Below are 18,310 nucleotides of genomic sequence, written 5' to 3' on the forward strand. Positions count from 1 at the left end.
ACAAAAATCTAAACGTCCACAGACCGTAACACACACACATTCCCTACTGTCAATTTAGTTAATCAATTCACTTAGAGCACGTCTTTGGACTTTTGGGGGAAACCAGAGCACCCGGAGGAAACACACATGAATGTGGGGAGAACATGCAAACTCCACACAAAAATGCCAATTGACCCAGCCGGGTCGAGTTTAGTTCAGTCGTAGCAGACTGTCATGTACTGTTTGTGTTTGGTTCAGTGAATCACGCATGTATTATCTATTCTTGAATCTGATCTCAGTGTACTGTTCTAATAACTGAATAACTCTGTATATATTGGTTTATTTCAAGTCAGAGGGGGTATCAGGCATGTAAAAAGTAAGTTGTTTGTGGATAAGTGCTTAACGTAACTGGAGATGCGAATCGTTTCAAATGATTTAGTTCGATCGGGTAAATTAGTTCAATCAGTTCACTTAGAAGATCCAGTTAAAAAGAGCGATCCGTTCGCCATTCATGTCCAGCCTATGTTTTTGCCAAGGTAGCAACAGCGAGGATGACTGGAGGAGGACTGGCTTGATCTGGCCAATGGCATCAGGCTGTGGTGTCAGACGGGTCAAACACTTGGCAGTGCGAAATAAATAGATTTACTTCTAAAAGATTTAAGCCTGTTTCACAATGCAAGCGTAAGCAGAACGTAAGCAGCGTGTGTTTTTTCAACGTCCATGATAACAGATTAGAGCTTTCCTAGCACACGCAGCGGCAGCGCGTCAGAGCGAGGCGTGTCACTGAAGCAACAGTGCCACGATTTTTCGTTGCTGGGTCTATTTTTGCCACGCTGCTCACGCTCAATTAAAATAACAGTGCATTGACCAAAACACATTAAATGACAGTTTAATGTAACAATTTTACCCAATAAATGCGTTAATAAAATTAACTGATTTATAATCAATCATATGAACTTAAACGATTAAAAACTGCAACAAACATTTATTTAGGCCCTAACTACAAAACAAAATGTAAAACCCATTTAGTGTCTGTTTTGCTTAAGTTGCACACTAGTGTTGCAGGAGAGGGGAAAAAGAAAGTTGCCGCTTTAAGACTGCTATTTATGGGATTTGTAGTCCATAGCAAAGTGTATTGTGGGTAGTGTAGTTCGACGTGCATGCTGGATGATGGGAGTTTGCTGTGTGCTGTGCAGCTGAAGCAGAGGAAGAACGTTTTATTCGGCTATGTTTTATGTTCACTCAAGTTATTCCACCCAGCAGCTGTTTGCACTGTGAACCTGACAACACGAAAATAAGTAAAAGAAGACATTAAGAGAAATATGTAAGGAGATAGAATAAACAAAGATAGATTGATCTCTGCAGCAGCTGCCAATGAGCTACGTGCTGCAGACCCAGCTGGTGTAAAAGGCAAAGTGCTGCTTCTGCTCTCCATACACGCTGCTCACGCACTGCTTTCGCTTACGGTGTGAAACAGGCGTTACAGTATGTATTAAATACATTTACAAAGACGAAAACGAAGGATGTTTTTACAATAAGTTTTTAGTTTTTTATGTACACAATACAGTTTCAGTTAGTTCTAGTTTTTCTTGTTTTTATATTTTATTTTAGGTAACAACAACAGCAAAAAAAAAAATTCAATTCTATTTATTCATTCGTTTTCGTTAACTATAAGAACCTTGCCAGATGCCTTCAGAAAACTGGCCTAATATTTCTGTATGTACAAAAAATAGATTATTTAATTGCAAAAATTAAACATAAATGAGACATTAGTGGCTCATATCAATAGCTATGTTTATAGATGCATATTAGAATTATGTGCATAAAATATTGTGTGAGGCACCATTCCCCGCCATTGAATCAAAGAGAACAAAAGCATACATTTCTGATAAACTGGTGCCAAATATCAATAAGAAAGCCACTCTGGGCCTTCTTTCTTATATAATAAATTACTTGCGCTTCAGGAGATGACGATGAAAGATAATGAACATGCTTTTGGAGGCTTTTTGGTGGCTTTTGGAGGCGTGATAGACTCTTTGGGATCTTAGCTGCTAAAGTTAAAGCTGCTAAATACTGAAATTCTTTTATGACAGACTTTGGCTTAGGCATGACAGAAACAACATATCAGATGTTTTACAATGTGGTCGGTCCACTGGTTTGTCGATTAGCGCTGTCCTATTGCACCCATTTTTTAAATCACATAATCTGTTTAAAAAAATCACATGGCATTTTTGATGTGCAGGCTGGAATTTGTTGGTATTTGGTAAATGTGTTTCATTGTAGTTTATGATTTTTTTCTGATATTGGAGGATTTGGTATCTTGACACATTTTGAACTGCGCAAGAGACTTCTCTTTACTTGCGAAATTCTAAAACCATATCCATTTATAATCAGCTGTGGTTTTCAGCAGAAAACCAGAGACACGAAAATGCAGTAAAACATGAACAATGTTCCTTTTTACACAATTTGGGATTATGGGGCAGGTTATCACTAAATGTTAGGACTTAATTCTGCATATTATACCATTACCGTAGTACACTAGTAATATATTTTAATGTTTGCATCACATACATACTTTCATACGTGTGACCCCTTTCCTGGTACAGTATTACACTATAGTCATGGTTCTGGAGCTTGTAAATAATCATCTAAAATGTTAAATACCGGTGAAATTTTAACATTCTGAGGATCACTTTTCATCTTTCAAAAAAAAAAAAAAAAAACTTCTAGTCTATAACTTCACACATTGAAGACACACAGTTGTTACTAACTAAACAGTCAGTAATAAAATACAAAAACAAAAATTACAACCAATTGCACTAATAAATACAATAACAAAGACATAACATATAACAGTGCTTTTAGGTAGATCTACAACACAGGCTCATTGGAAGTACTTGTGTATTTAGAAGTACAATTATATTTCAGGCCCCCGGATTGCCTTGTTGGAAAACTTATTTCAATATTGAATATTTCATTCATTCAGTCTGGAAGGCTCTCAATTCATACGTCTATGACCAAATGTGACCTCCATGGGCAGTAGCAGACTCAGAGATCCCATGAGGTGGTTATTAATTAGCATATAATATTACAAATGTAAACATTAGGTGAGCAGGTACTGTACCGTGTGTCCTAACAACACACTACGTGATGAGATTTGCAGTGATAAAACAAGAGAAAAGAAGATAAAACGACAGAAAATTAAATACAGCCATTCAGTAGCACAGAATATGCTCTCACTCCAGCAAAATGGTAAGGTTTATAATCTAATTAATACATATTAAACCTCTTTAACATTATTAAATGTATATGCTGAATCACTGATATGTGTTGGCTTGTGTTGGGGTCACAGTTCTAAAGTTCAATTTCATTAATTCATTCATTCATTCATTTTCTTGTCAGCTTAGTCCCTTAAATTTCGGGGTCGCCACAGCGGAATGAACCGCACACCTTTCCCACTCCTGGGAAACATCCACACACACCCATTCACACACTCACTCATACACTACGGACAATTTAGCTTACCCAATTTAACTGGACCGCTTGTCTTTGGAATGTGGGGTAAACCAGAGCACCTGGAGGAAACCCACGCGAACGCAGGGAGAACATGCAAACTCCACACAGAAACACCAACTGAGCCGAGGTTCAAACCAGCAACCTTCTTGCTGTGAAGCGACAGCACTACCTACTGCGTCAAATGGTTTATTTTATTAAGATCTGAAGTGAATTATCTGCTGCTGCTTTCAGTAATATGGCAATGAATATCATATAAAATGGCTTTCAGTCTTGCATTATAAGCATTTAACACTGAATAAAGCACAAGAGGTGTACCTGAGGAGATTATTGTCAGTGTTCTGTTGTTGAGCTGCAAGAAATGGAAGTTGTTCTAATATATCAATTTGAGGTGTTGGTTAGGACAAAAACTCCTTTGAATATGGAAAATATTCCTTCTATCACTTGCCAATGCTTTCATATAAAACAAGGTTTAAATCAGCCTTAAATCAGCCTTCAGGCTTAGTAGTCAGGCTCGCTCTTGTTGGTCTCAATCTGGAACCCTGCGCTTGCTTTTTGGTCCAGGAATGCAATACCTAGTTTAACCAATGGTCAAATTTACATACTGCACCTTTAAATCTATGGTGTAATTCTTGGACCAATTCTTTTTTTTCTATCAAAATGCCTTTAAAACAGTAAATACCTACAGTTATAAATTAAAGCAGAGTAATTTGTTGATAAAAAAAAAAAACAATGGTCATTTGGAAATGATTGCTTCTCATTTTATTTCATTAGGCTACATTATGGCCACATTTACACTGCACTGTTCAAGTGACTCTATTCTGATTATTTTCTCCCATGTGGCACAGATCGGATATAGCCCATGTACATGTAGGCAGGAGCAAATCACATGGTCTCCGATTTACTCAAATCAGATTCAGACCTTGTTCATATGTGGAAATTTATCCGATATGAATCGAATCTGTGTTCTCATGTAGGCAGTGTAAGCAAGATCGGATTTTCACCTGTCAATGCGCATCGCGCATCATCAAAACCATAGCGAATGACGTCAAGCCTGACGCTTTAATTTCAGAACAAATTTTAGCAGAGTCCCAAATCTTAATTCATTCACGAGATCTAAAACCGCTTTTATATTATCATATAGCGCAGTTATTTAAGCATATTAACGAGAGCGAGAGAGCGCAATGTACGCCACGTACGCCACGTACGCCACGTAGCCAATATAAACTAATATAAAACTAGTGCACATTACATGCATAAATCACACCATAGACATTACATTAAGATGCCTAAAGGTTTTAAAAGCCTATATATTGAAAGAAGATGGACAAATGAGAACCTTTCTGTCATTCTGTCAAAAGCTGCGAACAGATTACACACAGGAATAGAGAAAACACTCTTTAATTATCAGCTGTTAGTCAGCGCCCGCTCTTTTTTTTTTTTTTTCCTGGTCATCACGCCTTTGCTGTGTGCTGTGTAAATGCAGACGATCGAATACGAGTAACTTTAAAAAGATGATGTAAGCAGGTCATCAAAAAAATTGGATACAGTCACAAATTCGGAATTAACCAGCAAGATCTGCAGTGTAAATGCAGCCTATGACTTTTGGACTATACAATGCTTTGGAGTCAATGCACAATAAATACCTTTATGAACATACGTTGCAGCAGCAGATATTTGTGGTCACTTTAAGAGCTAATGCACTCAAGATACTGATACACAGGCATTTTCTTCCCCAACATTCACTTAAGACATAATTGACTGCATTTACCAGGATACTTACAGAGTTTTTTTTTATTTATTTATTTTTTTTTTTTACATTCATCCAGTCAGTGTGATATATGCACACATACCATTACAAAATCACAACGTTTAAGATCTGACTTCTTTAAAATTCATTGATCTTCACTGCTTGATTGATAAATTATATAAAATTGGTATCAGACCGTACAAGAAGCACTGGACCAAAATCTTTAAAATGTAGAAATTTATTTTACTTTCAATGGAGTTTCTGCGCTAGCCTGCTGCTACCGACTGCGCTTGCGTTAACACAGTTTTACGCTTGAACAACCAAATGAATGCTTAAGTCTGTTTACCTGATTGTATTTCAATTACATTACAACATCAATGATGTTAAAGGAACATCATTTTTACATTTTGAGTTTACATTTTGTCTCTTGAAAGTAGTCATATAAACCTTTTGTCAGAGGTTTATCATTGGTTGAAATACACTAGCTGTGCATATACCACATTGTGTGGACATGCAAAAGAGACATTCACTCCTAAAAATAAAGGCTTGAAAAGGGGTAAAGAATTCTTCAAAAGACTATTTTTCATAGTGTGAAGAACATAAGTATCGAAACAACCTTTTTCCACTATAAAGAATCTTTTATGGAGTGAAAAAGGGTTCTATGTAAAATATAGGCTTCAAAAACAGGTATCAGTAAATCGATATTGTAGAAAAGCCATATGCTATCATTAAAAAAAAAATCAGCAAAATATATTGAAACATGAATGTGTATGACGACATAACAACATGTAATTTAGAATAAATAAATATATTGCTTAAATGGGCACATAATTTAGTCCCCAAAATGTTTTTTTTTTTTTTTAAATAAAAACTGCTTTTATTCTTGCAGTAATAAAACAAATAAGACTTACTCCAGAAAAAAAAATATTATCAGACATACTGTGAAAATTTGTTAAACATTATTTGGGAAACATTTAAAAAAGAAAACAAAATTCAAAGGATGCCTAATAATTCTGTCTTCAACTGTATATCATTTTTGTTGCGTCACGTTATATTCTTCACCAGCTCGTGTTGCACTTGAGTCTTGTAGAAACGGCTGAGATATTGAAGAGATCTCATGTGCATTCTGTCTTCTGTAAGGCGAGGACAGAGACAGTGAGTCTCTTGAGCCGTGGCTGTGGACAAGCTTGAGCCGCAGGGTGTTGCATAAGAGGAGCTGATTATGTCCCACGGCTTATCTCTGGATTTTATCCTCTCTTTCTCCTTTTTCTCTCTCCCTCTCTCTGATTTTTTTCTCTTTTACTGTCCCATTATGTCCTCATGATATGCATATGATTCCTTTAGTCTGACCCCTGTAACATCCACTGTTTCAATTGATTTTGTGCATTCAGTGTTTTTCAGTAACCTTGGTTCAAAACATATTTTTCACATCCATTTTCTTAACAGAAAAAAAGAGTAAGTTATATAAAAACGAATATACTAGTGAAGGTTTAAGCCTGTATATTTTTATTCTTACACACATATACAGTTGAAGTTAGAATTATTAAAAATTCAGCACATTTTAAACATAATAGTTTTAATAGCTAATTTCTAATCATTGATTTATTTTATTTTTGCCATGATGACAGTAAATAATATTTGACTAGATATTTGTCAAGACACCTCTATACAGCTTAAAGTGACATTTAAAGGCGTAACTAGGTTAATTAGGTTAACTAGGTAGGTTATGGTAATTAGGCAAGTTATTGTATAATGGTGGTTTGATCTATAGAGTCAAAAATATATAGCTTTAAGGGGCTTATAATTTTACCATAAAAGGTTTTTTAAAAAATTAAAAACTGCTTTTATTCTATAGCCGAAATAAAACAAATCAGACTTTCTCCAGAAGAAAAAATATTATCAGACATACTGTGAAACTTTCCTTGCTCTGTAAACATCTTTTAAAAAAATTAAAAATAAAAGGGGGTTTAGTAAATTTAACTGTTGACTACTTAAATTTTCTTAGTATGTTTCTGGATTTATGAATTATATTTTTTGAGCAAAGTCAAAGTACTTGCATTCCTCCCAAATTTAAGATAAAAATGTTGACGTTCAATATTAGTGCTTTGCATAAAATAAAACAGGCCCATGTCTTCATAAATGTTCATATTCACTTTTGACAACACATTGCCACTGTTTTAACACAAGAAGAGTTAGGCAAGCAAATATTTAGCGGGATAACAACTTAAAAATCAAGTAAATAAAATGAAAAATTCTGAAAAACAAGCAATAAATGAGAACAGCTGGTGATGGTTTTATAATTTTTTATTCAATAAAAAAATTACATTTGCATAAATAAAAAAATAATTAATATGTATATGTAAAAGTATTTACACTCCTCAGAGTACACCCTTTTTTGAAAATGAATATTTGTATCCATTTCTCAGTGAATATAGGCAATGCATTTTGGTACATTTAAACAAAACAGGTTTATTAAACAGATATGTTTATTAAAGTAATATTTAAGTCACAAAACATTAAGAAATTGAAAGACAATACAATTAAATTCATGGAAAATATTGTAAAAAAAACTAATAAATTGTAACCTACAAAATTTCAACTACATTTTTTAAAAATTTGTATTTAATATTTTCTCTAACATAAATTTGGGTGTACTAGTTTTTGGGCCGTTATTGTAAGTTATTTTGTTAGATAAGCTTCGGATTTGGCTTCAGTACTATCTAATCTAATGTATATGCACAAATATAATATTGTATATCTTTCTATTAAAAATATGAATTTAAAAGATAGATTTGTGAGGGGTGTACTCATATAAGCTGAGCAATGTATATGTTAAAATAATAATGTAAATAAATAGTCAAATTTTAATTGGGTTATTAATTACATTACTTTATTAATATTATGAAAATAAATAATACAGTTTCTTTAGAATTTATAGAACTTCTAGATTGGACAATCTGGTTTTAAAAAAAATCTAAGTTGAATTTTCTATGTAGGTTTGTACAGTCTGTTACAGTGCTTTGAATTGAGTGAAAACAAAACTTCAGAGATGCCACAAAAGGAGGAACAGAGAAACAGCACAGAAAATGATAAAAGGCTGGGAAAAACAGTTTTTCTTTGCAAGGAATGTGATCTAACACTCTCTGTAAGGCTGCTGGCATTATTCAAAAGGCTTGTGTGTTGTTTTTTTAAATGTTTTTTAGTTGTTAATTTTATAAAAGCATTGTTTCTCAAACCTTAGTGTAATATTACATCTTCATTTGTTGTTGTTGTTGTTGTTTTTGGATGTTACTTTAGCATTTCAGACAGCATTACAATCTGGACAAATTTGCCCCAGATTACTGTGAAAGAGACTTAATGGCAGTTTCTTTTGATCCATAAAAGAGAGACTGTTGTCAGGCCACAGGCTGTTTTTTTTTTTTTTTTTGGTAAGAGGCTGCTTTTTAAAAAAAGCTTCACTTGCTGTATTTGGCATCATCCCAAATTACATGTGATGTAGACTTTGCCTGCTTTCATTTTCTAAGCAAAACAACAGACTTGTAGAGTTAGAACTCAGATGAGGCCTGTTAGTTCACCATTATTTCTGCAGATACAATATAATAAAAAAGATTTGTGTTGGTTCCAAGAAAAAAATATGTAAATATTAAATAGAAAAGTGTATAACTTTAATTTTTTTTACGAAGAAAATACACCAGCCACTTTATTAGGTAAACCTTACTAGTACCCCTTCTTACCTGGACCCCTTTTTGCCTTGAACTGTCTTAATCCTTCACAGCATAGATTCAACAAGGTATTACTCAGAGATTTTTAGAGTATCGCACAGTTGCTGCAGATTTGTCGGCTGCACATACAGTTGAAGTCATAATTATTAGCCCCCCTTTGATTTTTTTTTCTTTTTTATTTAAATATTTTCCAAATGATATTTAACAGAGCAAGGAAATTTTAACAGTATGTCTGATAATATTTTTTCTTCTGGGGAAAGTCTTATTTGTTTCATTTTGGCTAGAATAAAAGCAGTTTTAAATTTTTTTTAAAAAAAGGTCAAAATTATTAGCCCCTTTAAGCTAATTTTTTGATAGTCTACAGAACAAACTATCATTACCCAATAACTTGCCTAATTACCCTAACCTAGGGTAATTAGTTAACCTAATTAACATAGTTAAGCCTTTAAATGTCACTTTAAGCTGTATAGAAGTGTCTTGAAAAAAATCTAGTCAAATATTATTTACTGTCATCATGGCAAAGAAAAATAAATCAGTTATTAGAAATGAGTTATCAAAACTACTTTGTGTAGAAATGTGTTGAACAGGGAAAAAATAAACAGGAGCTAATAATTCATGAGGTTTAATAATTCTGACTTACACTGTACATGATGCGAATCTCCCGTTCCACCAAATCCCAAAGTTGCTCTATTAGATTGAGATCTAGTGACTGTTGAGGCCATTTGATTACAGTGAACTTATTGTGATGTTCAAGAAACCAGTCTGAGATTATTCGTGCTTTATGACATGGCGAGTTATCCTGCTGGAAGTAGCCATCAGAAGATGGGTACACCGTGCTCATAAAGGGATGGACATGGTCAGCAACAATACTCAGGTAGGCTGTGGTGTTGACACGATTCTCAATTGGTACTAGTGGGCCCAAAGTGTGCCAAGAAAATATTCCCCACACCATTACACCACCACCAGCAGCCTGAACTGTTAGATAGAAGGCAGGATGGATCCATGCTTTTAAGTTGTTGACTGCAAATTCTGACCCTACCATCCGAATGTCGCTTAAGAAATCAGGACTCATCAGGCCAGGCAACATTTTGCCAATCTTCCATTGACCAATTTTGGTGAGCCTGTGCGAATTGTAGCCTCAGTTTCCTGTTCTTAGCTGACAGAAGTGGCACCCAGTGTGGTCTTCTGCTGCTTTAGCCCATCTGGCTCAAGGTCTGATGTGTTGTGCATTCAGAGATGCTCTTTTGCATACCTCAGGTTGTAACAAGTGGTTATTTGAGTTACTGTTGCCTATATATCAGCTTGAACTAGTCTGGCCATTCTTCTCTGACCTATGGCATCAACAAGGCATTTGAACACACAGAACTGCCGCTCACTGGATATTTTTTTTTCGAACCATTCTCTGTAAACCCTAGAGATGGTTGTGTGTGAAAATCCAAGTAGATCATGAGTTTCTGAAATACTCAAACCAATCCCTTTGGCTCCAACAACCATGCTACATACAAGGTCATCTTAAATCACCTTTTCTTCCTGGCCGGTTAGTGGATATGTGTATGTTTACCTTTGTAAAGTAAATATCATGTTAAAGTCTTAATTTACTGTCAAACATAATAACACTTTAAAAAATGAATAATTTAAAAAAAAAACACCCATAAATAAAACAAAATCAGCAACAAATTCTATACTTAATACTAAAAAGAAAAAAAAAACTTTTGACAAATGAAACTACAAAACTAAAATCTAGGGGGAAAAGTAGGGGAAAAATCTTTGAATATAGGATTTTGTTGTTGGATCCCCAAACATTTTTGCTTAAAAGCAAAGATCTTATTTGAGAAAATTTGCCGTGTGTGTATGTGTGTACCTGTTTGTGTGTGAGTGAGAGCTAATGACCAATTGACCCAACACGTGTGCATCTGCAGGCTGTCCTGAAAGCCATATGCTGACAGCAGCTCGGCGTCGATGTCTGCTGGACAGACTCACAACCGCCACTGCTGTCCTGCCAACATTGTTTAGCAGAGCATGATACTGGTTTCCTGGAGAGTGTCATCTGGGAGACTGGAACACACACCGCTCTATCCACTCACACACACACTCAGTGGCCTTTCCTTCCTCAGCTAAATTTAGTGGCCGCTGCACCTCTGAGACAAACACACTGGAGAAGTTGATCATGACATCACAGGAAGAGAAGGGAGGGGGAGGGGCCACAATAACAGACATGTCATCACCCTGTTAGCATTTCACATGACATCATCTCACAACGCTGATTCACAGTAATAGTTCAAGACAAAGGAAAACTCACTCTGTTGTCTTGATTTCACTTTTGGGCTGGACGGTGGCTTAGTGGTTAGCACTGTCGCCTCTCAACAAGAAGGTTGCTGGTTTAAGTCCAGGCTGGGTTAGTTGGCATTTCTGTGTGGAGTTTACATGTTCTCACTATGTTAGTGTGGGTTTCCTCCACAGTGCAAAGACATGCGTCATTTAATGTTAATTAAATGAACTAAATCGGCTTTAGTGTATGAGCGTATACCTGTCAACACTCCTGTTTTCCCAGGATTCTCTCGTGTTTTATAATTCTATCTTGCTACCATCCCATAAAGGTATTTTCCCGTATTTTTCCCAAATTTTAAATCTTTAAATAAAGGGTGGCAATAAACATCAAAGAGCTGATCCTTCCTATACACAACCTACGATCCTTCCTATACGCCTTAAATACGCAGTACTTGACTCTCAGACGTGCTCCATACATGCTCCATAAATTTCCTGTATTTAAGGTTTAATATTGTGCAAAAGAGTTATTTAAGGTTAAAGTAAGCAGTGGAACAAGATTGTGGTACGTTTATAGTAAACCTCGTTTTCTTTATTGAGTTTTTGTAAGATGGAGTTTAAATAAAGTGTCAGGTGCATAAGAGAGAAGAGGGTTTCTACAGGTGGTTTGTCAAGCCCACTCACCTGTATGAAGCCCAATTTGAAATCCGCAATGTTTCAATGTACAATTGTTATGTAAACAAACTGCAAAAAAGCTTAAGTTTTTACTTTTACAATTAACAATTTTACTTTTGCAGTTAACAATAGTGTCACAGTTGCCATCAATAGACTTATTTCATGCGGCCGCCAAAAAGCAAAATTGAGGCTGTTGTGGGAAGTAACCCAGTGGTATCTCCTGAGTCACACAGGAATGTTGTGTACCTGATTGTATATACTATCAGCAGTGCTGGAAAGAGTACTGAAAAATCCTACTCAAGCAAAAGTACCATTACTTGCTTAAAAATGTAGTGTAAGTAAAGTAAAAGTATCTGTTGTAAATATTACTCAAAGTATGAGTAAAAAGTAGACCTTTCAAAAGTACTCAAGAGTAGTGAGTATTAAGCTGTTAAAAGCTGATGCGTTTACATGTAATTTGTGCATGTGTGTGTAAATGTAACATTCTGTAGTTATTGCCCAGCAGGCACACAACATCATAAGACGTTAATATTAGGTTAGATTTAAATTGTGATGTCAGGTGACCAATATTCAATATCTAGCCAGTGTTTAAGGACAACATTATTTTGATGTTCAATAATGACGTAAAATGAGGTTGATATTTGGTCGATTTTAGGTTGTTAGAACGAGACAAAAATCCGACATCTGAAAGACATCTGAAGGTCTGTTCTGAATGAAAAGTGAAAATAAAAAAGGATATCAGATCTCATTTTCAGCTAAGGTCAAGGAAATAGCAATAGTTAGCTAACGTTTTCTTTCCCGAACAAACGGTTAAGATTCCATTTATCAAACTCAAGTTAATGAACTGATTCTTTCACTATATTAAACTTATAACGATATTGAATTCTGGTACTGAAATAAAAAAATTCCCTCTGACATTTAAGCGCGGTTCAACGAAACAATGTTGATTTGCCATAGTATTCACCAGTGTTCAACAATAATTACTGTGATTGGCCGTAAAGGTCATCAGTTTACCACTCTTCATTGCTGTTTATCGAGTGCAAGCACAGACGAGCAGTCGACTGAATCATTGTGGCTTTAAAACGCACCGGTGTTCGTGTTTGCACAGTGTTCTGTGTTTGTAACGGTTTTTACTTTGTGAAGAGCGGTGAACTGATGACATTCATGGCCAATCACAGTCATTTCCGTTGAGCACTGGTAAATACTATGGCAAATCAGTGGCACTTAAATGTTAGCGGGAAATGGACGTTTTTAAAACAGAGTTCCGAGACAACACGATTGCAGACACAAGGGTGTGAGCTACAAATGACTGCATTGTTTTATCGCTCATTGGGTTGCATAGGCTGAAGCAGGGAAGCCCTGACGGTGTTTACCTGGTGCCATGAACTAAAATCTAGAAGGACACTCTTTAAGTTATTTTGTTTAATGTCTAATATGCTTTTAGTCGTTTAAGTTAAACTTAAAATTAAACATCAAAAAGTAATGTTTACACCTCAAATGCATTTTTAAATCGTGCCAACAGCTGGAGGTTTATAATCCACAGCATGTTGTTCCAATGTTTACAGTGCTGATCCTCTACTTCCGGGTTTCGTCCCACCACAGCCTCGCTTTCATGTTTTAAAATGGCAGCCGTGGGAAATAAGCCTATAACCTCGCAGTGCGATGATTAGTGTCAACAGCACTTTCAGCAACTTTCCCAATCTTGTTCCCACTATCTCTCTTCATTTTGAAATTTGTGGTTTTAAGATGAACTAAAGTCTTATGGCTTTGGAACAACATGAGAGTGAGTAAAATGATTTTTGGATAAACAATCTCTTTAAAGGTCTTGTGAAAGTAAAATGAACATTTTTAGATGTTAGTTGCAGTCTTATCTGTAAGCTAGTGTGGCCCAAAACAGTGGCAAAATTAGCATTTGCAAGTTATAAAACTGATATAAACATTCAAAGCTTCATCATACTACAATTTCTCATCAAATCTTGACCAATCAAATGCTCTCTAGTATCAGACATGCCTCGCCCCCTTCAAGATGCTTCTCATTTGCTTTTTATTTGATGCTCGAGCTACATCACTCTTACAGGCAGAGCTGTGCGAAAGACTAAAGATTATTGGCAGATTTTTAAAAAGGGGAGGAGCTACTCTATGCCCCGCCCTCTCTTCATTTTTCAGATTACGTCAAACATCAAATCAAAAAGCACATTTCAAAGCACTTCATGGGATCTTTAAAGCAATTCTTGATTATGCATCCATCAGATGACAGCAAGTAGGCGTTCTAACACATTAAGAGCAGTTTTATAAGTATGACAGGCTCTGTGTTCAAAAGTTTCTTACTGATTTTATCAGGACTGAAAGGAATAAATCAGTTTTTCCCGTTCCAGCTGAGAGAGCAGGTTAAACTCAGGGGGCAGAACGGCAAAACCCACACGGCCCACTCTAACCTGCGCACACTAAATCTGTTCTACTGCAGAGCCCATCAGATGAGCTTGTGTCCTAATTCCTGTATTCAGGAAGAGGCTAAGAGCGGGAGTGCTGATCTGGCAGCGGGTCCGCCGTGTCCCCGATGAGCTCGAAAAATAAAACAGGCCTCCTATTTTGAGAGTCTGTATGAATGCGGCTCGATATCTCTCTCTCCGACACCTCCATCCACCTCCACATATGCACCGCGGGGCCCGTGTTCTCGCTCTCTCTCTGCATAATAAGATTAAGCAGTGGTTTCCTGACATTGTGGGTCTGGTGCCTCTCCCAGCTCCTCTTCCCCCCACGCCAAGCTGATGGCGAGTGGGTGTTGAATCGGGCCCGAGTGGGGTCCGCGTGGGCCGCTCGGGATGGCAGGAAATTGTTTGAAAAGGAATTATAAAACCCTTGCAGTTTCCGTGCCAACTCTCTGCCACCCTCCATCCTTTGAGACAACAAAAAGAGGCAGAGAGCAGGAAGTTATGTGAGGGGCCTTTCCCTGTGGAGAGAGACTCACAGAGGGAATCTATTACTGGGGTCGTGAACTTTGGCATCGGCAGGTGATGTTGAGGGAGATGTTTTTACCGAGCGCCTTTGGAAAGCCAGTGAATAATGTGCTTCTGGGTGACTTTGAGTCTCTTTTGTGCTGAGATGCTCTTGACTGATTGGCTTCTCCTCTCGCTTTTCTTTTTACAGATTGACCTGGAGCCTGAGGGTAAGGTGTACGTCATCATCGATCTGTCAGGATCCTCCTGCGAAGGTGAGAGTCTTGAGAACGCAGCAGATTAACACATGAAACAAACTGTTGCAAAGACTGTGGATGTGTAGTCAGGGCTTTAAAGAAATTACTGACAAAAAAGTTAAGCAGTTCAAAGATATTTTTGAGTCTTTTTATATACAAGAGCACATTACATTGATCAAAAAATGGAGTTTAAGATAAATCATGTTACATAAGATTTCTATTTCAATACTTTCCATTGAACTAAATAATCATTAAAGAATCATGGATTAAGTAAATAAATAAGCAAACAGAAAATATAAAACAGTTGTTTTCACTATAAAATTAATATTATTAATTAAATTTGTTTAGTTTTATATTAATATGAAACAACTATTTTATGTTTGTTTGTTTTAATAATAATAATAATACTTACTCTTTCTTACTCCCAGAGCCATTTAGCTCTAACATCTAGTTTTTATGTGGTGGGTTGTTAGCCCAAAGCTCGTGAACATGGGGAGAACATGCAAAATCCACACAGAAATGCCAACTGACCCAGCCGGGGCTTGAACTAGCCACCTTCTTGTTGTGAGGCGACAGCACTAAGCACTGCGCCACGTGTTGCATAATAATAATAATAATTCTTAATCACCAGTTTATTAAATTAAATAGATTTAGGGTCATGTAACGCCATAGTTTAACTAACTAATATTATAATATAACTAATATATTAAATGAGTGTGGATGTTTCCCTGAGATAGTTTGGAGCTGGAAGGGCATCCGCTACGTAAAACATATGCCTGTTAAGTTGGCGGTTTATTTCGCTGTGGTGACACCGGATTTATAATGAGACTAAGCCGGAAAAAAATGAATGAATGAACTAATATATTATATAAATTCTATTATGTAATATATTTGTAAATTAATTTCTGTTCAAAATAAAACCTCTTGATCTTAAATGTTTATCTAAACTTTCTGTTTCCAGTGAGAATATTCTTTTTTATTTTTAAAATAATAATAATAATAATAATAATAATGATATTTAAATGAATAATGAAAGTAAGCAGCATAACAGTTTTCCTATTAGTAATAATTTCCTGATGAAAATCATAATCTTACAGTAATTCAAGATATTAAAAGTTATGTTCGTTTTCACTATTTTGTGACTTTATATTTAAGTTAATGTCTAAAATGTTAGAATATTTGCTTTTATCTGGGTATCTGCGAGGTCTTAAAATGCCTTAAATTTAAAAAACTAAATCTTAGGCCTTTAAAAGTCTTAAATTTACTGAAATGTTGGGTTGTAGGTCTTAAATCATTTTAAACGGGTCTTAATTTTCCTATGTCCAGGTAAAGCCACCCTATCGAGTCGACACCCAATCACTCAATCACCAATAATCAATCTCAGTGCAACTTTTGTTTTTATATTTAAGTTTTTTTTATTGCAAAGAGAGACAATTCACAACAGCTGTTAGACATTTTTACTGAAAATTCTGCAAATGAAATTCCCTAATCAGGGAAAGAAAACACAGCAACGCATCCCTTTACATGATCTTTTATTACAAAAACAATTTATAGAAGTACAGAAGTAACGAGGCCATTAGAAAAAATCCTTAGTGTTTAGCCCTGTATAAGTCTAAAATTTCATTCATAATGGCTTTAAAAAGGTCTTAAAAAGTCTTAAATTTCGCTTGAAGAAACATGCAGAAACCCTTACTGCAAGAATTCTTTGCAGAGAAAAAATATGTTCCACTGAACTTAATACAAATGAATTAATCAATATTAATTAATCCTTGGTTTCATAAATTAATTAACGTAAAAAATATAAACAATCTGTTTTCAAAATAATATTAACAGTAATAATAATTCCTAATCACTATTTTATTATTTCTCAAGGGTCACGTAGTTTTGTTATTTTAATTTTAATATTTAATTATCTAATACTTTTAATTATATTTTAATTTTATTTATTTATGTTGAAAATAAAACCTCTTCATTTGATAATGCTTTTTTTATCTAAATCTTCTGTTTCCCGTCAGAATCTTTTTATTTTTTTATTTTTACAGTAATAATAATATTGAAATAAAAAATGAAAGTAAGCAGAATAACTGGTTTCTTATCAGCAGTAATGATCACAATACCACAATTTCCTGATGAAAAGCATAATATTACAATAATTCAAGATAATAAAATAGAAATAGTTATTTTCATTTTCGCAATTGTGATGTTATACTATATATAACAATTGCAATATACTCTGAATGCAGGGTACTCCACATGTTTAAGTTTATGTATAAAATATTTAAATATTTGCTTTATTGATAAACCAAATACAAATTTTCCGAACTTTTCCATACCAATACCAATTAAATCAGAATAAAAGAAAACTTACATCAAAACAGACTACAACAAAAACAGACTAAGAACTTACAGCACAAAAATGTCCTAAAAATTAATGTGTGGTTTTGTGCATTTGCTGACAACTGAATAGTAATGATCGGAGAAATGGTATGTCAGTCTTGATTGTGGGCGTTTGATAGATTCATGAAATCCTCTTGGTTTTGTGATGCATCATTAGTGCATCAAGAGAAAGGCCTTGTGAGTGAGAGGAAGTGTGTGTGGAAAGCTGCAGTGTCCATTAGGGAAATCCCACTCTTTAACGCTTGTGTGTGTGTGTGTGTGTTTGTGTGTGTGTGTGTGTTTGTGTTTGTGTTTGTGTTTGTGTGTTTGTGTGTGTGTGTGTGTGTGTGTGTGTGTGTGTGTGTGTGTGTGTGTGTGTGTGGATCTGCGGGGGTTGAAGCTGTTCTTTCTTACAGTATATGTGAGTCTGTGTCTGTGTGAATGTTGTGTGTGTGTAAGCATATGTTTTGAGAGCCCACTCAGAGACCTGAGGCTGGTGCTGGGGGAGACCTGACTTTAGCCGTGGTAAACTAATGGTGCAGACACAGTGCTGTGCTGTGATTCAGTTTAATTCCCCATTCAGTTTATAACCGACTGGATGCATTAGTGGAGATGATCATGACAGATAATCTTCACTGAATAACAATTCAATCAAATTCAGACAATGGAGTGGACTCTGTGTTTTAAAGGGATAGATCACCAAAAAAAAAATGTCTCCCATCGTTTTATCGCATGGAAAATCAAATGACTTTTTATCTATTGAACAACCGCAGCTGTCTAATCTCATTCGTGCATGTGCGCATTCCAAATTGGTTTGACATCAATAGCTGTTTCCAT

At 35.5% G+C, this 18,310-nt stretch overlaps 1 protein-coding gene across 2 annotated transcripts in view; it reads left to right on the forward strand.

Annotated features, from left to right (window-relative positions):
- prkcea (protein kinase C, epsilon a) overlaps positions 1 to 18,310 on the forward strand; it is a 130,421-nt gene that overhangs the window by 17,637 nt on the left and 94,474 nt on the right. For both annotated transcript variants that reach the window (XM_087276389.1, XM_087276390.1), the window contains exon 2: positions 15,052 to 15,115. In XM_087276389.1, the coding sequence (XP_087132515.1) occupies positions 15,052 to 15,115 (64 nt within the window). The remainder of the gene's footprint in view (positions 1 to 15,051; positions 15,116 to 18,310) is intronic.

This window comes from Danio rerio, chromosome 12, assembly GCF_052040795.2.
Source record: "Danio rerio strain M-AB ecotype USA chromosome 12, GRCz13ab, whole genome shotgun sequence".
In the NCBI taxonomy this organism is placed as follows: Eukaryota; Metazoa; Chordata; class Actinopteri; order Cypriniformes; family Danionidae; genus Danio; species Danio rerio.